This window comes from Somniosus microcephalus, chromosome 5 (assembly GCF_052327205.1).
Source record: "Somniosus microcephalus isolate GS21.2 chromosome 5, FLI_Smic_1.0, whole genome shotgun sequence".
Lineage (NCBI taxonomy): Eukaryota > Metazoa > Chordata > Chondrichthyes > Squaliformes > Somniosidae > Somniosus > Somniosus microcephalus.
The window spans coordinates 279,332,963-279,350,427 of record NC_140991.1 but is presented as its reverse complement, the minus strand read 5'-3'; the positions used below and the strand labels follow the sequence as shown (position 1 = coordinate 279,350,427).

At 45.5% G+C, this 17,465-nt stretch overlaps 1 protein-coding gene across 5 annotated transcripts in view; it reads right to left on the bottom strand.

The window, feature by feature from the left end:
* LOC147117753 (catenin delta-2-like) overlaps positions 1 to 17,465 on the bottom strand; it is a 1,234,825-nt gene that overhangs the window by 222,177 nt on the left and 995,183 nt on the right. For 4 of the 5 annotated variants that reach the window (XM_085988992.1, XM_085988995.1, XM_085988996.1 and 1 more), the window contains one exon: positions 15,777 to 15,896. The exons of the other annotated variant lie outside the window; for it this stretch is intronic. In XM_085988992.1, the coding sequence (XP_085845118.1) occupies positions 15,777 to 15,896 (120 nt within the window). The remainder of the gene's footprint in view (positions 1 to 15,776; positions 15,897 to 17,465) is intronic. 5 annotated transcript variants of the gene reach the window in all.

Genomic DNA, 17,465 nt, shown 5'->3' with positions numbered 1-17,465 from the left:
CCAATCACACTGCAACCGCCACGATGGCCAACAACTTCCATGGGTCAAGTCACCCTGTTCCAATCAACACTGTTCTCATGTTTAATGGCAAAATCTGTATATAACTACAGAGCTCAGAATAAAACGCACATTGTACCGAATGTGCACATCCAATTCACTACATATGAGGGCAGAATAGCCGACTTGCTCAGACAGATAACTCTAGGGGGCTTTTGGGACTTTGGATGGTTTAGGGGTGCACTGACCAACTGCTAACTACCATATTAATTTTCATATATTCCAGGAATTGTATAATATGTTACATGTCCATGCATGCTAATTAGTGCATAATGCTTTATGTCGTGACAACAGTGTCCAATGGATATGTGTTTATGTATTCAGAATGTCCCATATGCCCAAGTAGAGTGGCTCACTCAAAGAGCAAGTGTCACCACAGTATCATTCCCAATTGAATCACGAGAGCACATAAGTGCGCTTGGGAAGGTTACAGTGGGGTTGGCGTGGGGGTTGATGAGGGGCAGCGAGTAGTGGGAGGACGTCCAGTGTTGTATGTTCCTTCGAGTTGTAGGGGAGTCCAATTTCAGTGGGTCTACTTTAAAAAAGAATAGCCCTTCTTATTTAAGTATGTCACAGGATTTCTGAACAGTAACTGATGCCCCGAGCAATGGGGACGCTGCCAATTTCATAAGAAAATCAATTTGCCTTTAGCTGCCTGCTGTATTGTACATAGCTTGGGGCATGTTAGATATTCTATTGGTGCATCACAACATCCACATGACATCACACCACCCATATGACATCACAACATCCACATGACATCACACCACCCATATGACATCACACCATCCACACGACATCACACCATCCACACATCACCATCCACACGACATCACACCATCCACATGACATCATACCATTCACCACATCACACCATTCACACGACATCACACCATCCACACGACATCACACCATCCACACGACATCACACCATCCACATGACATCATACCATTCACATCACACCATTCACATGAATCACACCATCCACACGACATCACACCATCCACACATCACACCACCCACACCATCCACATGACATCATACCATTCACATCACACCATTCACATGACATCACACCATTCACACCACATCATACCATTCACACCACATTGCAACCAGAACAACATTACATTACATGATCTTATAGTCACATGAAATATGGCTCCCAGATCTTCTAGTGTGTAAAGTGCAAGGAAAAAGGGAGTAATAAATAAGCATCTGCACTGTTAGAATTATAATATTGTTATTGGTTTCAAACCAACAATTTTCAAGCAAGGCTCTTGTCTGAAAGAGAATTTGGGATGTATCCACCCAGTCCCACAGGGTGAATCGCCACTCAAGAATTGTGTGAATTGGCAGTGATTTGCTGATTAAGGCAGGCCAGAAGGTACATTCAGCAGTTTGGGAGAATGGAAGATAACACAAATATTCAGAGATTGCTCTCCCGAGGCTGCTGTTTATAAGCAGATTTGTCAGGCTAATGTGAAGTAAGCCCTCACTGTGCATCTGCCTCATGCTGTATCTGATTTAACAGCATGCAATGCTGCTGTCACTGGATTTAAAGATGAAAATCTTCCACAACCCTGCACTCACAGACCTGCGGCTTCACATAAACACAGGTTGCACTATGTAATTATTGTTTGGGTGTTAAATTAGGCTGCTCTATTGCAAACAAAATTGCCCCATTTATGAGGCTGCCCCCACAAAACAAGTTAAAAATTACAAAGTATTTGCAGCACAGAAACAGGCCATTCGGCCCAACAGGTCCATGCTGGTGTTTATGCTGCACATGAACCTCCTCCAACCCTGCTTCATCTAACCTCATCAATTTATCCTTCTATTCCTTTCTCGCTCATGTGCTTATCTAGCTTCCCGTTAAATGCATCTATGCTATTCGCCTCCACTACTCCATGTGGTAGCGAGTTCCACATTCTAAACATTCTCTGGGTAAAGACGTTTCTCCTGCGTTCCCGAATGGATTAGTAACTATCTTATATTTATGGCCCCTAGTTATGGTCTCGCCCACAAGTGGAAACATCTTCTCTATGTCTACCCTATCAAACCCTTTCATAATCCTGAAGACCTCTATCAGGTCACTGCTCAGTCTTCTCTTTTCTAGAGTAAAGAGCTCCAGCTTGTTCAATCTTTCCTGCCTGCTCCCCCCTTTCCCTCTATCTGCACTTTTGTTTTATTCGTTTATGGGATGTGGGCGTTGCTGACAAGGCCAGCATTTATTGCCCATCAGTATTTGCCCTTGAGAAGGTGGTGGTGAGCGGCCTTCTTGAACCGCTGCAGTCTGTGTGCTGTTAGGGACGGAGCTCCAGGATTTTGACTCAGCGACGATGAAGGATCGGCAATATACTTCTAAGTCAGGATGGTGTGTGACTTGGAGGGGAATTTGGAGGTGGTGGTGTTCCCATGCACCTGCTGCCCATGACCTTCTAGGTGGAAGAGGTCACGGGCTTGGGAGGTGCTGCAGAAGAAGCCTTGGCCAGTTGCTGCAGTGTATCTTGTAGATGGTACACACTGCTGCCACGGTATGCCGGTGGTGGAGGGAGTGAATGTTTAATGTGGGGGATGGGGTGCCAATTAAGCAGGCTGCTTTGTCCTGGATGGTGTCGAGCTTCTTGAGTGTTGCTGGAGCTGCACTCATCCAGGCAAGTGGAGAGTTTTCCATCACACTCCTTACTTGTGCCTTGTAGATAGTGGAAAGGCTTTGGGGAGTCAGGAGGTGAGACACTCGCCGCAGAATACCTAGCCTCTGACCTGCTCTTGTTGCCACAATATTTATGAGGCTGGTCCAGTTAAGTTTCTGGTCAATGGTGACTCCCAGGATGTTGATGGTGGGGGATTTGGCGATGGTAATGCCGTTGAATGTCAAGGGGCAGTGGTTGGACTCTCGCTTGTTGGAGATAGTCATTGCCTGGCACATCTGTGGCGCGAATGTTACCTGCCACTTATCAGCCCAAGCCTGAGTGTCGTCCAGGTCTTGTTGCATGCCACACTCGGTCAAATGCTGCCTTGATGTCAAGGGCAGTCACTCTCACCTCACCTCTGGAATTCAGCTCCTTAGTCCATGTTTGGACCAAGGCAGTAATGAGTTCAGGAGCCAAGTTGTCTTGGCGGAACCCAAACTAGGCATCAGTGAGTAGGTTATTGGTGAGTAAGTGCCGCTTGATAACACTGTCGATGACACTTTCCATCAGTTTGCTGATGATTGAGAGTAGACTGATTGGGCGGTAATTGGCCGGATTAGATCTGCTTAGCTCTAATTTTAAGATTGTGCCCCTTTGCTCTGGACTCCCCACCAGAGGAAATAGTTTCTCACTATCTACCCTATCAAATCATTTGATCATCTTAAACACCTCAATTAGATCACTCCTTAACCTTCTATACTCGAGGGAATACAAACCTACTCTATGCAACCTTGTCATATAACGACAGTCAATGCACGTTGAAGCACTTTGAGATATTTCAAAGATATAAGATGCCACTTAAATGCAAGAATCATTTATCTATAATATATTAAAAATCCGACAGCTGCTTGCACTTTTGTTCCCATTATCAATATTTACGTCCACATTTATAATGGTACCTTCCCATGTAAAATGTGTCAGGCTGTAACTACGTACTTTCCCTATCAGTGTCATCACTGGCAGGAAAGTGTAATTACAGCACAACAAGTTTACACGGGCATGTTTGCACGTCTTCACATCCTGGTCCAAATACCCCGCTTCACCCGAAGACTGCACTCGATCTTGGCTCTCTGTGTGCAATACCAGGGTAGATCAACTAGTATTTATTATTATTTTGATAACAACAACTTGTACTTATATAGCGCCTTTAACGTAGTAAAACAGCCCAAGGCGCTGCACGGGAGTATTGCAAGACAAAAAAATTGACACCGAGCCACATAAGGTTAAATTAAGGCAGGTGACCAAAAGCTTGGTCAAAGAGGTAGCTTTTAAGGAGCGTCTTAAAGGAGGAAAGCGAGGTAGCGAGGCGAAGAGGTTTAGGCAGGGAATTCCATAGCTTAGGGCCTAGGCAACAGAAGGCACGGCCACCAAAGGTTGAGCGATTATAATCAGGGATGCTCAAGAGGACAGAATTAGAGGAGCGCAGATATCTCGGGGAGTTGTGGGGCTGAAGGAGATTAGAGAGATAGGAAGGGGCGAGGCCATGGAGGGATTTGAAGACAAGGATGAGAATTTTGAAATCGAGGAGTTGCTTAATCGGGAGCCAATGTAGGTCAGTGAGCACAGGGGAGATGGGCGAACGGGACTTGGTGCGAGTTAGGACACGGGCAGCCGAGTTTTGAATGACGTCAAGATTACGTTGGGTGGAATGTGGGAGGCCAGCCAAGAGCGCATCGGAATAGTCAAGTCTAGAGGTAACAAAGGCATGCATGAGGGTTTTGTAGTGTATGTACCTTTAAGAGAGAACTACTTTTACAGCTCCTGTATACTGTAGTACCGGCAGTGACCACACCTGTATATAAGCCTTGAGCATGCCTCTGTACCCCCAGTCTTGAGACTACCCTACTCCAGTAAACACCTGTTGATTGCTAAGTTACAGCATCCGTGTAGTTATTTGAAAACATTATACTCTCAGAATCACGGATCTAACAGGTTTCAGCAGCGGATGAGGTGAGACAAGGGCGGAGACGGGCGATGTTACGGAGGTGGAAGTAGGCGGTCTTTGTTATGCTGCGGATATGTGGTCAGAAGCTCATTTCAGGGTCAAATATGACACCAAGGTTGCGAGCACTGTGGTTCAGCCTCAGGCAGATGTTAGGGAGAGTGATGGAGTCAGAGGCTAATGAACGGAGTTTGTGGCGAGGACCGAAAACAATGGCTTCGATCTTCCCAATCTTTAATTGGGGAAAAGTTTTGCTCATCCAGAACTGTATGTCGGATAAGCAGTCTGATAATTTAGACACTGTGGAGGGGTCGAGAGAAGAGGTAGTGAGGTAGAGCTGGGTGTCGTCAGCGTACATGTGGAAACTGGCTGTGTTTTCAGCTGATGTCACCAAGGGGCGACATGTAGATGAGAAATAGGAGGGGGCCAAGGATAGATCCTTGGGGGACACCAGAGGTAACGATGCAGGAGCGGGAAGAGAAGCCGTTGCAGGTAATTCTCTGGTTACAATTAGATAGATAAGAATGGAACCAGGCGGTACAGTCTCACCCAGCTGGACGACGGTGGAGAGGCGTTGGAGAAGGATAGAGTGGTCAACCGTGCCAAAGGCTGCAGACAAGTCTGGAAGGACGAGCAGGGATAATTTACCTTTGTCACAGTCACAAAGGATGTCATTTGTGACTTTGATGAGAGCCGTTTCAGTACTATGGCAAGGGCGGAAACCTGATAGGAGGAATTCAAACATGGAATTGCGGGAAAGATGGGCACAGATTTGGAAGGCGACACCATGTTCAAGAACTTTGGAGAGGAAAGAGTCCGAGGGATCACCAGAGGCGGCGGAGGTACTTAAACAGCAGCCCGAGGCAGCAAGGCCCAGAGCCCCGAGACCGGAGAGGCAGCGGACCTGCGAGGGATCACCAGAGGCGGCGGAGGTACTTAAACAGCAGCCCGAGGCAGCGAGGCCCAGAGCCCGGAGAGGCAGCGGACCTGCGAGGGATCACCAATCCAGGTTCCGGGAGAGAGGTAAAAAGTAATCCAAGTGTGACGTCAGCAGGAAGCAGGTAAGTGATTAGTTGGTGAGTATTTCTCTCTTTTTTAAAACTTTAACTCTGTTTTATAGTTTCTAAGGTCTCTCTGGTGTAGCGGGGACTGTTGGTAAACTATTTAACTGTAGTGTAATTAGTGGGATTGATTGATTTAATTTAAACTCAATTAATTAAAGGGTAAGTCATGGCAGGGCAGCCCAGCCCTGTGATCTGCTCCTCCTGCGAGATGTGGGAACTCAGGGACACTTCCTGTGTCCCTGACAACTACGTGTGCAGGAAGTGCACCCAGCTGCAGCTACTGACAGACCGCATTGCGGCGCTGGAGCTGCGATTGGATGCATACTGGAGCGTTCACGATGCTCGGGACATCGTGAATAGCACGTTTACGGAGTTGGACACACCGCAGGTAGAGGTTGGACAGGAAGAAAGGGAACGGTGACCAACAGGCAGAGTACTAGGCGCAGGCAGGTAGTGCAGGGGTCCCCTGTGGCCATCCCCCTCTCCAACAGATATACCACTTTGAGTACTGTTGGGGGGATGGCTTATCAGAGGAAGGCAGCAGCAGCCAACTTCCTGGCACCAGGGGTGGCTCTGCTGCACAGAATGGAAGAAAAAAGAGTGGTAGAGCTATAGTAATAGGGGATTCAATTGTAAGGGGAATAGATAGGCGTTTCTGCGGCCGCAAACGAGACTCCAGGATGGTGTGTTGCCTCCCTGGTGCAAGGGTCAAGGATGTCTCCGAGCGGCTGCAGAACATCTTGGAAGGGGAGGGTGAACAGCCAGTTGTCGTGGTGCATATAGGCACCAACGATATAGGTAAAAAGCGGGATGAGGTCCTAAAAGCGGAATATAGGGAGTTAGGAGGTAAATTAAAAAACAGGACCTCAAAGGTAGTAATCTCAGGATTGCTACCAGTGCCACGTGCTAGTCAGAGTAGAAATAGAAGGATACTTCAGATGAATACGTGGCTAGAGGAATGGTGCCAGGGGGAGGGATTCAAGTTCCTGGGACATTGGAACCGGTTCTGGGGGAGGTGGGACCAGTTCAAACCGGACGGTCTGTACCTGGGCAGGGCTGGAACCGATGTCCTAGGGGGAGTGTTTGCTAGTGCTGTGGGGGAGGGTTTAAACTAAAATGGAAGGGGGTTGGGAACCTGAGCAGGGAGACAGAGGAAAGGGAAACAAGGATAAAAGCAAAAGATAGGAAGGAGAAAAACAAAAGTGGCAGTCAGAGAAATCAACGGTTTAAATCAAACGTGGTCACAGTAAATAATAATTCTAATAGGTCTAAGAGCGTTAAAAAAACAAGCCTGAAGGCTTTGTGTCTTAATGCGAGGAGCATTTGTAATAAGGTGGATGAATTGGCTGCGCAAATAAGAGGTAAACAAATATGATTTGGTTGGGATTACGGAAACGTGGCTCAAGGACGGCCAAGACTGGGAACTCAACATCCAGGGGTATTCGATATTCAGGAAAGATAGGCAAAAAGGAAAGGGAGGAGGGGTAGCATTACTGGTTAAAGAAGGGATTAACACAATTGTAATGAAGGATATTAGCTCTGATGAGGTGGAATCTGTATGGGTAGAATTGAAAAATACTAAGGGGAAAAAAACATTAGTGGGAGTGGTATATAGACCTCCAAACAGTAAGGCGGAAGTTGGGGATGGCATTAAAAGGGAAATTAAAGAAGCGTGCAATAAGGGCACAGCAGTCATCATGGGTGACTTTAATCTACATATAGATTGGGCTAACCAAATTAGTAACAATACTGTGGAGGAGGAATTCCTGGAGTGTTTACGGGATGGTTTCCTGGACCAATATGCCGAGGAACCAACCAGAGATCAGGCCATCTTAGACTGGGTATTATGTAACGAGAAAGGATTAATTAGCAATCTTGTTGTACGAGGCCCCTTGGGTCGGAGCGATCATAATATGATCGAATTCTTCATTAAGATGGAGAATGAAGTAGTTGACTCAGAAACTAGGGTCCTCAACTTAAATAAAGGAAACTACGATGGTCTGAGGAGCGAGTTGGGTAGGATTGATTGGGGAATGGCACTCAAAGGGTTGATGGTGGATAGGCAATGGCAAACATTCAAAGACTGAATGGATGAACTACAGAAGTTGTTCATCCCAGTTTGGCATAAAAATAAAACAAAAAAGGTGACTCAACCGTGGCTAACAAGGGAAATCAGGGATAGCATAAGATCCAAGGAGAGGACATACAAATTGGCCAGAAAAAACAATAATCCTGAGGATTGGGAGCAGTTTAGGATTCAACAAAGGAGGACAAAGGGATTAATTAAGAAAGTGAAAATAGAATATGAGAGTAAGCTTTCAGGGAACATAAAAATTGACTGTAAAAGCTTTCATAGATATGTAAAGAGGAAAAGATTGGTGAAGTCAAGCGTAGGTCCCTTGCAGTCAGAATCGGGGGAATTTATAATGGGGAGCAAAGCATTGGCAGACCAACTAAATACATATTTTGGTTCTGTCTTCACAAAGGAGGACATAAATAACCTCCCAGAAATACCACGGAACATAGGGTCTGATGAAAGGGTGGAACTGAAAGAAATCAGTATTTGTAGGGAAATGGTGTTAGGAAAATTGATGGGACTGAAGGCCGATAAATCCCCAGGGCCTGATAATCTACATTCCAGGGTATTTAAGGAAGTGGCCCTAGAAATAGTAGATGCATTGCTGGTCATCTTCTAGAACTCGATAGACTCTGGAACAGTACCCATGGATTGGAGGGTAGCTAATGTTACCCCACTATTCAAAAAAGGTGGCAGAGAAAAAGCGGGGAATTATAGACCGGTAAGCCTGACATCGGTAGTGGGGAAAATGCTAGAGTCCATTATAAAAGATGTAATAGCAGAGCACTTGGAAAGCAGTGACAGGATCGGACAAAGTCAACATGGATTTACAAAAGGTAAATCATGCTTGACTAATCTACTGGAATTTTTTGAGGATGTAACTGGTAAAATAGATAAGGGAGAACTAGTGGATGTGGTGTATTTGGACTTTCAGAAGGCTTTCGATAAGGTCCCGCATAAGAGGTTAGCGTGCAAAATTAAGGCACATGGGATTGGGGGCAAGGTATTGACTTGGATAGAGAACTGGTTGGCGGACAGAAAGCAAAGAGTTGGAATAAACGGGTCGTTTTCCGAGTGGCAGGGAGTGACTAGTGGGGTACCGCAAGGATCGGTCCTAGGACCCCAACTGTTCACAATATATATTAATGATCTGGACGAGGGAATTGGATGTAATATCTCCAAATTTGCAGACGACACAAAGCTGGGTGGGAGGGTATGCTGTGAGGAGGATGTCATGAAACTCCAGTACGATTTGGACAGGTTGGGTGATTGGGCAGAAACATGGCAAATGCGCTATAATGTGGGTAAATGTGAGGTTATCCACTTTGGTGGCAAAAACAGGAAGGCAGATTATTATTTGAATGGCAATAGATTGGGAGAAGGGGAAGTGCAAAGAGACCTGGGTGTTCTTGTGCACCAGTCGCTGAAGGTAAGCATGCAGATGCAGCAGGCGGTTAAGAAGGCAAATGGTATGTTGGCCTTCGTAGCAAGAGGGTTCGAGTACAAGAACAAGGATGTCTTGCTGCAGTTGTACAGGGCCTTGGTGAGACCGCACCTTGAGTATTGTGTGCAGTTTTGGTCACCTTACCTGAGGAAGGACGTTCTTGCCATGGAGGGAGTGCAGCGAAGATTCACCAGGCTGATACCTGGGATGGCAGGAATGACGTACGAGGAGAGATTGTGTCATTTGGGCTTATACTCACTGGAGTTTAGAAGATTGAGAGGGGATCTCATCGAAACCTATAAAATTCTGTCAGGTCTGGACAGACTAGATGCAGAAAGGATGTTTCTGATGGCCGGGGAGTCCAGAACCAGGGGTCATAGTCTAAGGATAAGGGGTAAGCCATTTAGGACTGAAATGAGGAGGAATTTCTTCACCCAGAGAGTGGTGAACCTGTGGAATTCTCTGCCACAGAGGGCGGTGGAGGCCTGTTCATTAAATATATTCAAGAAAGAGTTGGATATATTTCTTGAGGCTAAAGGGATCAAGGGATATGGGGAGAAGGCAGGGACAGGGTACTGAATTTGGATGATCAGCCATGATCTCATTGAATGGCGGAGCAGGCTCGAAGGGCCAAATGGCCTACTCCTGCTCCTATCTTCTATGTTTCTATGTAAGTTTGGTGTCATCGGCAAAGTTAGAAATTCTACTCTGTATTCCAATATCCAGGTCATTTATATATATCAAAAAAAGCAGTGGCCCCAGCACTGACCCTTGGGGGACACCACTGTCTATGATCCTCCAGTTTGAAAAACAGCCATTTACCACAACCCGCTGTTTTCTGACCGTAAGCCAATACCTTATCCAAGCTGCCACTGACCCACCTATTCCATGAATCTCAATTTTATTAACCAGCCTTCTATGTGGTACTTTGTCAAATGCCTTCCAAAAATCCATATAGACAACATCCATTGCATTCCCTTCATCAATCCTCTCTGTTACTTCATCAAAAAATTCAATTACATTAGTCAAACACTTTTACAAATCCATGTTGGCACTCCTTAATTAGCTTAAACCTCTCCAAGTGCTCGTTAATTTTTACCTTGATTATTGTTTTTAAAACTTTACCCACCACTGATGTTAAACTGACCGGCCTGTAGTTACTAGGATTGTCCTTACACCCTTTTAAATATTGAGGGATCAATATTTATCCCTCAACCAACATCACTAAAACAGATTATCTGGTTGTTATCACGTTGCTGTTTGTGGGACCTTGCTGTGCGCAAATTGGCTGCTGCATTTCCTACATTACAACAGTGACTACACTTCAAAAAAAAGTGCTTCAGTTGCTGTAAAGAGCTTTGGGATGTCCCAAGGTCATGAAATGTACTATATAAATGCAAGTCTTTCTTTCTTACTGTAAATGGGTTAAACAAATGGAAGTTTGTTTTCTAAGTGATAATGAATGAAAGAATAACAAACTCACTTTGTGGTGATCTTTAGATCACTTCCTTTCAGATAAATACATTTATATATCCAAATGTTTCTATCTAGCAGTTGGGAAAGCAATTCTAAAATAAGCAAGTTTACACACATGCCTGGTAACTGAAAAAACAACTCTTAGACTAAGAATCTCTCATGGGAAAAAAATCTTGGCAGCCTTTATTAAACAATTATTTGACAGCCCATAAATTCTTAGCAAAGCTAATTGGCCACAGACTATTAAGTATTCGACGTTTATCTACAATAACTCATTTTAGTTGTCCAAATAATCTTTGCAAATACATGATGATGAACTTGAGCGATTATCATAATCTTGTACCACATGTTATAGTCACATTGTGCCGGCTGTACTTTATAGTCTAAATTGCTGATGTTACAATGCCCTTCCATTTGGATAGAAAAGGCATCTGTTAACATGTCTCCTGCATACTTCATCGTGAAAAGTAAAGGATCTTTAATTATTCCTACACACAAGCACCAGTGAAGAAGGTAATATATTGCTTGGTTTTCTAGGTGTGTGGGTGTTGGATTGACTCTTTCCTTCCATGTTAAGTTGGCAAACAAGACAGAACTGAGGCGAATGAAAAGCAGAAAGGACATTGCTGCAATACTTTCTGTAATCAACACCTGAGAGGCCTAACATTATAGGCCAGGTGATCATCATCTGTGCAGATAGACCACCTGTCTAGACAAGCCACCCGTCTACAACATTCCCAAAAGTAACTCCAGACAGGTAAAAGTTGCAGTAAGACCCCTTTACAGAAATGCGTCCTGCTTGTAAAAATTATCTTCCCAACGATCATTACAGATAGGCAGTTTTATGATAGCATTTTATCATTTAAGACACAATTCAAATTCATTTTTCCCAGGACCTTAAGACGATAAAACTTCTCTTCCTCCTAGCTTTAAAACTCATGTTTACTGTTCACAAAATCAACGCTTCCTGATTGACCGCATCTTCTCTCCTGCTAGGGTGGCCAACCCTCCAGGATTGTCCTGGAGTCTTCAGGAATTGAAGGTTAATCTGCAGGACACTGCTGCGAGCAACCCGGGAGAAAAATCATAGGGGGCAATAAAAAAAATGTTCTTTCAACAGTTATTAGTTGTAAAAATATTGGAGGTGCTGAAAAAATGCTGTTTGGCTAACAATCAAGATGAATCTAATTGGGTAACAAAGAGTCTATGCGCTTTGCAATGGGCATGGGAAGGCAGTGAGCCTGGAGCAAGCACCAATGGTGGGAGTGTGGGGGCAGGGCAGTTTGAGACAGAAGACCTTGTGATAAAACCTTCAGGAATTCACCCAACCAGAGCTGGCAACCCCATCTCTGACTCGTTTCAAACTGTATGGTCCCTGCCAAGTGGGGCAGCCCTGTACATCAATTTCTCAATAAGAAAACATGACATCAGTAGCATCGTACTTCCATTTACCAGGAGGAGTAACATTTATGGGACAGGTTGGATGGAGCAGTGGGCCTTTTCCTAGCTGTCATTTTTCATTTCAGGCCTACTTCAGCATGTAGGACCAAGGTGATATGAGGTAACCTGGCATAGCACAGCACAGCTACCAGCATGGTTCTGAGAAGGAACAATTAAAGAAATAGAAAGAACTTGCAATTCTATTGTGACTTTTAGGACCTCAGGACGTTTGAAAGCGCTTGAGTAGTTTTTTTTTTTTGGAGTGTAGTCACTGTTGCAATGTAGGAAATACAGCAGCCAATTTGCACACAGTAAAGTCTCACAAACAGCAATGTGATAATGTCCAGAATCTGTTTTTAGCGATGTTGGTTGAGGGATAAGTGTTGGCCAGGACACCAGGAGAACTCCTCTGCTCTTCTTCAAATAGTGCCGTGGGATCTTTTACGCCCACCTGAGAGGGCAGAAGGGGCCTCAGTTTAACGACTCATCCGAAAGACGGCACCTCCAACAGTGCAGCACTCCCTCAGTACTGCGCTGTAATGTCGACCAAGATTATGTGCTCAAGTCTCTACCAAATAAACTACCAATTTAATCTCAAATCAACATGCACCAGCTAGAGTTTACTGACTTATGAGAGAAGATCCCAAACACAAATCTAATTATGATCGTGCTGGATAAAGAGAAAATTATACACGAGTACAAACAAATTGGCCCCACGAAAATATGGCCAAGAATTGTCCTTGTCGCAGACAGGTACCTGCCTATCAACTTTCGCTCTCAGTGGCTGTGTGGCCGCGCAGCTGTCTGCCGGTCCTGTGAAATGTGAAATTCCGCACATGCGTGAAACTATGAATGGGCCGCGCAGCCCGTTAAAGGGACCACGTATCCAAATTTAAAATTAGGGGGAACGTTGCTCCCTATCCAGTGAAGGCACAACCCAGTGGTCTGAGGAATATTTAAAGGCAGCTGCTTCACCCACACCAGGTCAGCCTGCAGATGGTATATTTCAGTCAAATTATTTGGGCATCATGATTGCCACCCTGCATTGTCCAGGAGTTTTGTTTATTGATTCTTGGGATATGTGCATTGCTAGCAAGACCAGCATTTATTGCCCATCCCTAGTTGCCCTTGAGAAGGTGGTGGTGAGCCGCCTTCTTGAACTACTGCAGTCCGTGTGGTGAAGGTGCTCCCACAATGCTGTTAGGTAAGGAGTTCCAAGATTTTGACCCAGCGATGATAATGGAACGGCGATATGTGTCCAAGTTAGGATGGTGCGTGACTTGAAGAGGAACTTGGAAGTGATGGTGTTCCCATGCACCTACTGCCTTGGACGTTCTAGGTGGTGGAGCTTGCGGGTTTTGGAGGTGCTGTCGAAGAAGCTTTGATGAGTTACTCTAGTGCATCCTGTAGATAGTACACACTGCAGCCATGGCGTGCCAGTGGTGGAGGAATTGGATGTTTAAGGTAGTGTTAAATAAAGTACACACACAGCATTCAGGATATGCTAAGATAGCGTATTAGAGTACCAATACAGGGCACTAATCAATAGAGAGTCACAGTGACAACAACCCCCTCTACACAAGTTCCTGATCTCAACTACGCTGCTCTTGGGAGTTGCCTAGCATAGAATGAAGGAAGGGGAAGTCAGTAGGTCAGTGGAGCCTGTGATTCTCCTGCACCTTGTGATTCTCCTGCGCACTCCCAGTGGGTGGATTAGAACAATACTGGCAGAGAGCAGGGAAAAAGTCACAAAATCAGAGAGATGTACAGCACATATGGATGCCATTCAACCCATCATATCTGTGCCAGCTCCTTACTAGAACAATCTGCCCTGCTCTCTTGCTGTAGCCCTGCTTCAAATATTTATCCAATTTTCCCTTAAAAGGTCTCTGCCTTAACCATTCCCTCTGGCAATGCATTTCTGCTTTAGGAGATTTCACTTAACCTCTCTCCGCATTCTCTTAGTATCAATTTTAAATTGGATCACCCCCTCGTCACTGACGCCCTGACCAGAGTAAAGAGTCTTTATTCAGTCCATCAAAACTGTTTAGAATTTATAAAACTCAAATAAATCTCCTGGCCACAGTTCGGGGTAATTTTTACCCTCGCCGCCTGGATGGTAATCTGCCTGAGCGAATCGCCCACCTGCTGTCGAACCTAGCCAATGCTCATCCTACTGAAATCAGTGGGATGACAATTGGTCTGGCACCGTCAGTGGCAGACAAGGGTACCCACCTACTGAACTTTTGTGAGTTCCTTCTCCTTTCATTCTAGCACAGGCATCATCTGCATGATCAGCTAATGTACTGCCCAGAGATGCATGAAACAACTGCATTCTTCAGCATAGCCAGCTATATCATCTTGCCTACTAGCTACAGACATGGCTGCCCAATGTCAGGAACAGAGGTGTTTGATGGTGATGAACTGGCACTTGCTCCTCTCGTGACACTATCACTTGCTCCTCTCGTGACACTATCACTTGCTCCTCTCGTGACACTATCACTTGCTCCTCTCGTGACACTATCACTTGCTCCTCTCGTGACACTATCACTTGCTCCTCTCGTGACACTATCACTTGCTCCTCTCGTGACACTATCACTTGCTCCTCGTGACACTATCACTTGCTCCTCTCGTGACACTATCACTTGCTCCTCTCGTGACACTATCACTTGCTCCTCGTGACACTATCACTTGCTCCTCTCGTGACACTATCACTTGCTCCTCGTGACACTATCACTTGCTCCTCGTGACACTATCACTTGCTCCTCGTGACACTATCACTTGCTCCTCGTGACACTATCACTTGCTCCTCTCGTGACACTATCACTTGCTCCTCTTGCGATACTTTCACCTGCTCCTCTTCACTTCTGCCACCTCCTCAACCTCACTAACTGCATCCTCCAGGATGTATGCTGGTGATTGCAAATGTTAGTTAATTAGAGGGACACAGGGTGCTGTCTTGTCTTGATCTGCTGGCAGTGCCTGAGAGAGAAAGGTGGCCAACAGTACAATATTTTCTCCAAGAAACCTTTTTCAATAGAACTTGATACGAACTGTGCATGTTCCTTGTGTGCATGCGTGTGTGGGGGTGAGTGAGGCATAATTGGATGATATCAGCCCGTGGTTTGGGGAGAGATACCTGTAGCTTTTCTTACCCCTCGATACCCCAGGGTGGCCTTCTGTAAGGGAATCAATGGATTGGAATTTCTGAGCCCTCTTTCTGTTTCCTTGCGTTAGGTACCATTTAATCAAGCAAGTGGTGATAGAGCGTATGCACAGTGCCAGATGTGCTGAAACTGTAACCCACAGTGGGTGTCATTAAGTGGCTATGCACAATACAGCTAGGTTGAGTTATAACGCTTTTATCCTTTGAAGTTGTGAGAATGCCAAGGCTTTCAATTGTAAGCTGTAGCTGTAATGTGTGTGCTATGGACATGCAGTCAGCAATGAAAGCACTGCAAGGTGGTGTGAGGGCTCGACACAGACTAGCAGGAAATTTGCAACAGGCTACCTGCCAACACTCAGCAGTATACAAATCGGGCCATTAACCGGCTAAATGGAACCATTGGGTAGGCTTACCTTGGCAGCTTTCTTAAGGTGTGCCATCTTCTCCCACATCTGTTCCCAGGTGTTTCGGGTACTGCTCGCAGGGTTGAGCCTGACCGCCACTTCCTGCAGGGCATGCTGCTTTGCTGAACTCTGGAGTGGCAAACAGAGCAACCCTCCTCACACCCAAGTCATACAGCAGCACCTTCACTTCATCAGTTATCAAGCAGGGTGTTTGAGTACGGCACCATCCCATTGGTCGCCCACACTCTGTCTCCTGCCTCTATATTTATTGTGCCAGCCCCTGGGTATTGCAAGCTACTTTTTGTTCCTCCAAAAAGCCTTCAGAAAGGCTCAAAAACATTTCAAATAACTTAAAGCCTTTTTGAAGGCTACTACAATATTTGTCCCCATATGCAGCCACTTACCTTTAAGTGGCTGCATCCCTTTAAATGTTAGCAACCCAGTAAGTAATTGGACCAGGGTGCACGTATATAATTCTGTCCCCCATTTTAAAGTCATAAATTCTGTTCTTACTTTTACATTTCCATTCTTAATTAATTACTATATCCACATTTATAACGGAAACTGCCTATGCAAACTTGCCACGCTATGATCCCAATTAACATAATTACTTGGGATGCCAGTCAGTAGTGGGTGTACCAGTCACTGGGGGGCGGGGGGAGTGAAAGAGAGGGTGTAATTGCAGCATATGTTTACATAGTCAGTTTCTATTATAAATGTGGACATTGGAATTTATAATGGCAAAAGTTGACACAGAAATGGCTGCAAGGATAAGATTTGTAACATATTCTAGATATTATCCACTGAGACTGTTATCCTGGTATACTCTGGTGGTCCTGATAAAATAGAAGGTTGTTCGATTCACCAGTACTGCCTTGAGCTCTCTACTGCTCTAATACACTGTTGTTTGGGGTGGGGTGGGCGCGGGGGGCAGGGGTGATTGGGCATTTGTGAAGATTTCCTGCGGTCAGCTTTTCTAGAAAATTCTGAAAGAATGTTTGTTAAAAACACTGAATGCAGGAAATCTGTCTGAATGAGTTTACAATGCTGCAGCACAGTGGCCTGTAACACCCTTGCCCCAGTGTTCTGAGGGACTGCCGAAGACTGCCCCAGTGTGTTGAACTCCCCTCCACCCACTCACAGCCAGGACTTTCCTTCCCACAGTGATGTGCAGCCAAGGTCTGTAATGTGGGGAGTCATTCCACCCATCTAGGGTAGTTGTCAACGACCCTGGTGACTTTCCTGCGGTTTGTTATTTTGTTATTTTTTTTTGTTGCTAGGCTTGCCAGCAGTATTCCCACCTATGCTTGGGAGCTGACCACTTGGTGGGGGAAGGGGCATCTGGGCTGGGCCAGGAAGTAGGGGGATGAGAATGGTTGCTTCTGCATAATCTACCAGACAGCCTCAAGGAAGTGACGCATTCTGGTGCCTCGGGCCAAGGAAGAAAAAAGGTATGGCCGCGGACCTGCCCAATGATTGGCCTGGCGTGGAGCGTGCTTCGATGGTCCAAGGTGTAATACATCTCCTAGCAACACTGGGCGCTGCTGTACCAGGGGTCCGGCGATGTAGAAGGTGGCGACAGCAGAAAAGGTCATGTACAACAACAACTTACACCTATCTAGCACCTTTGATGTTGGAAAACGTCCCAAGGTGGTTCACAGCCAATGTCCTGGTCAACATTCATCCCTCAAGCAAGAC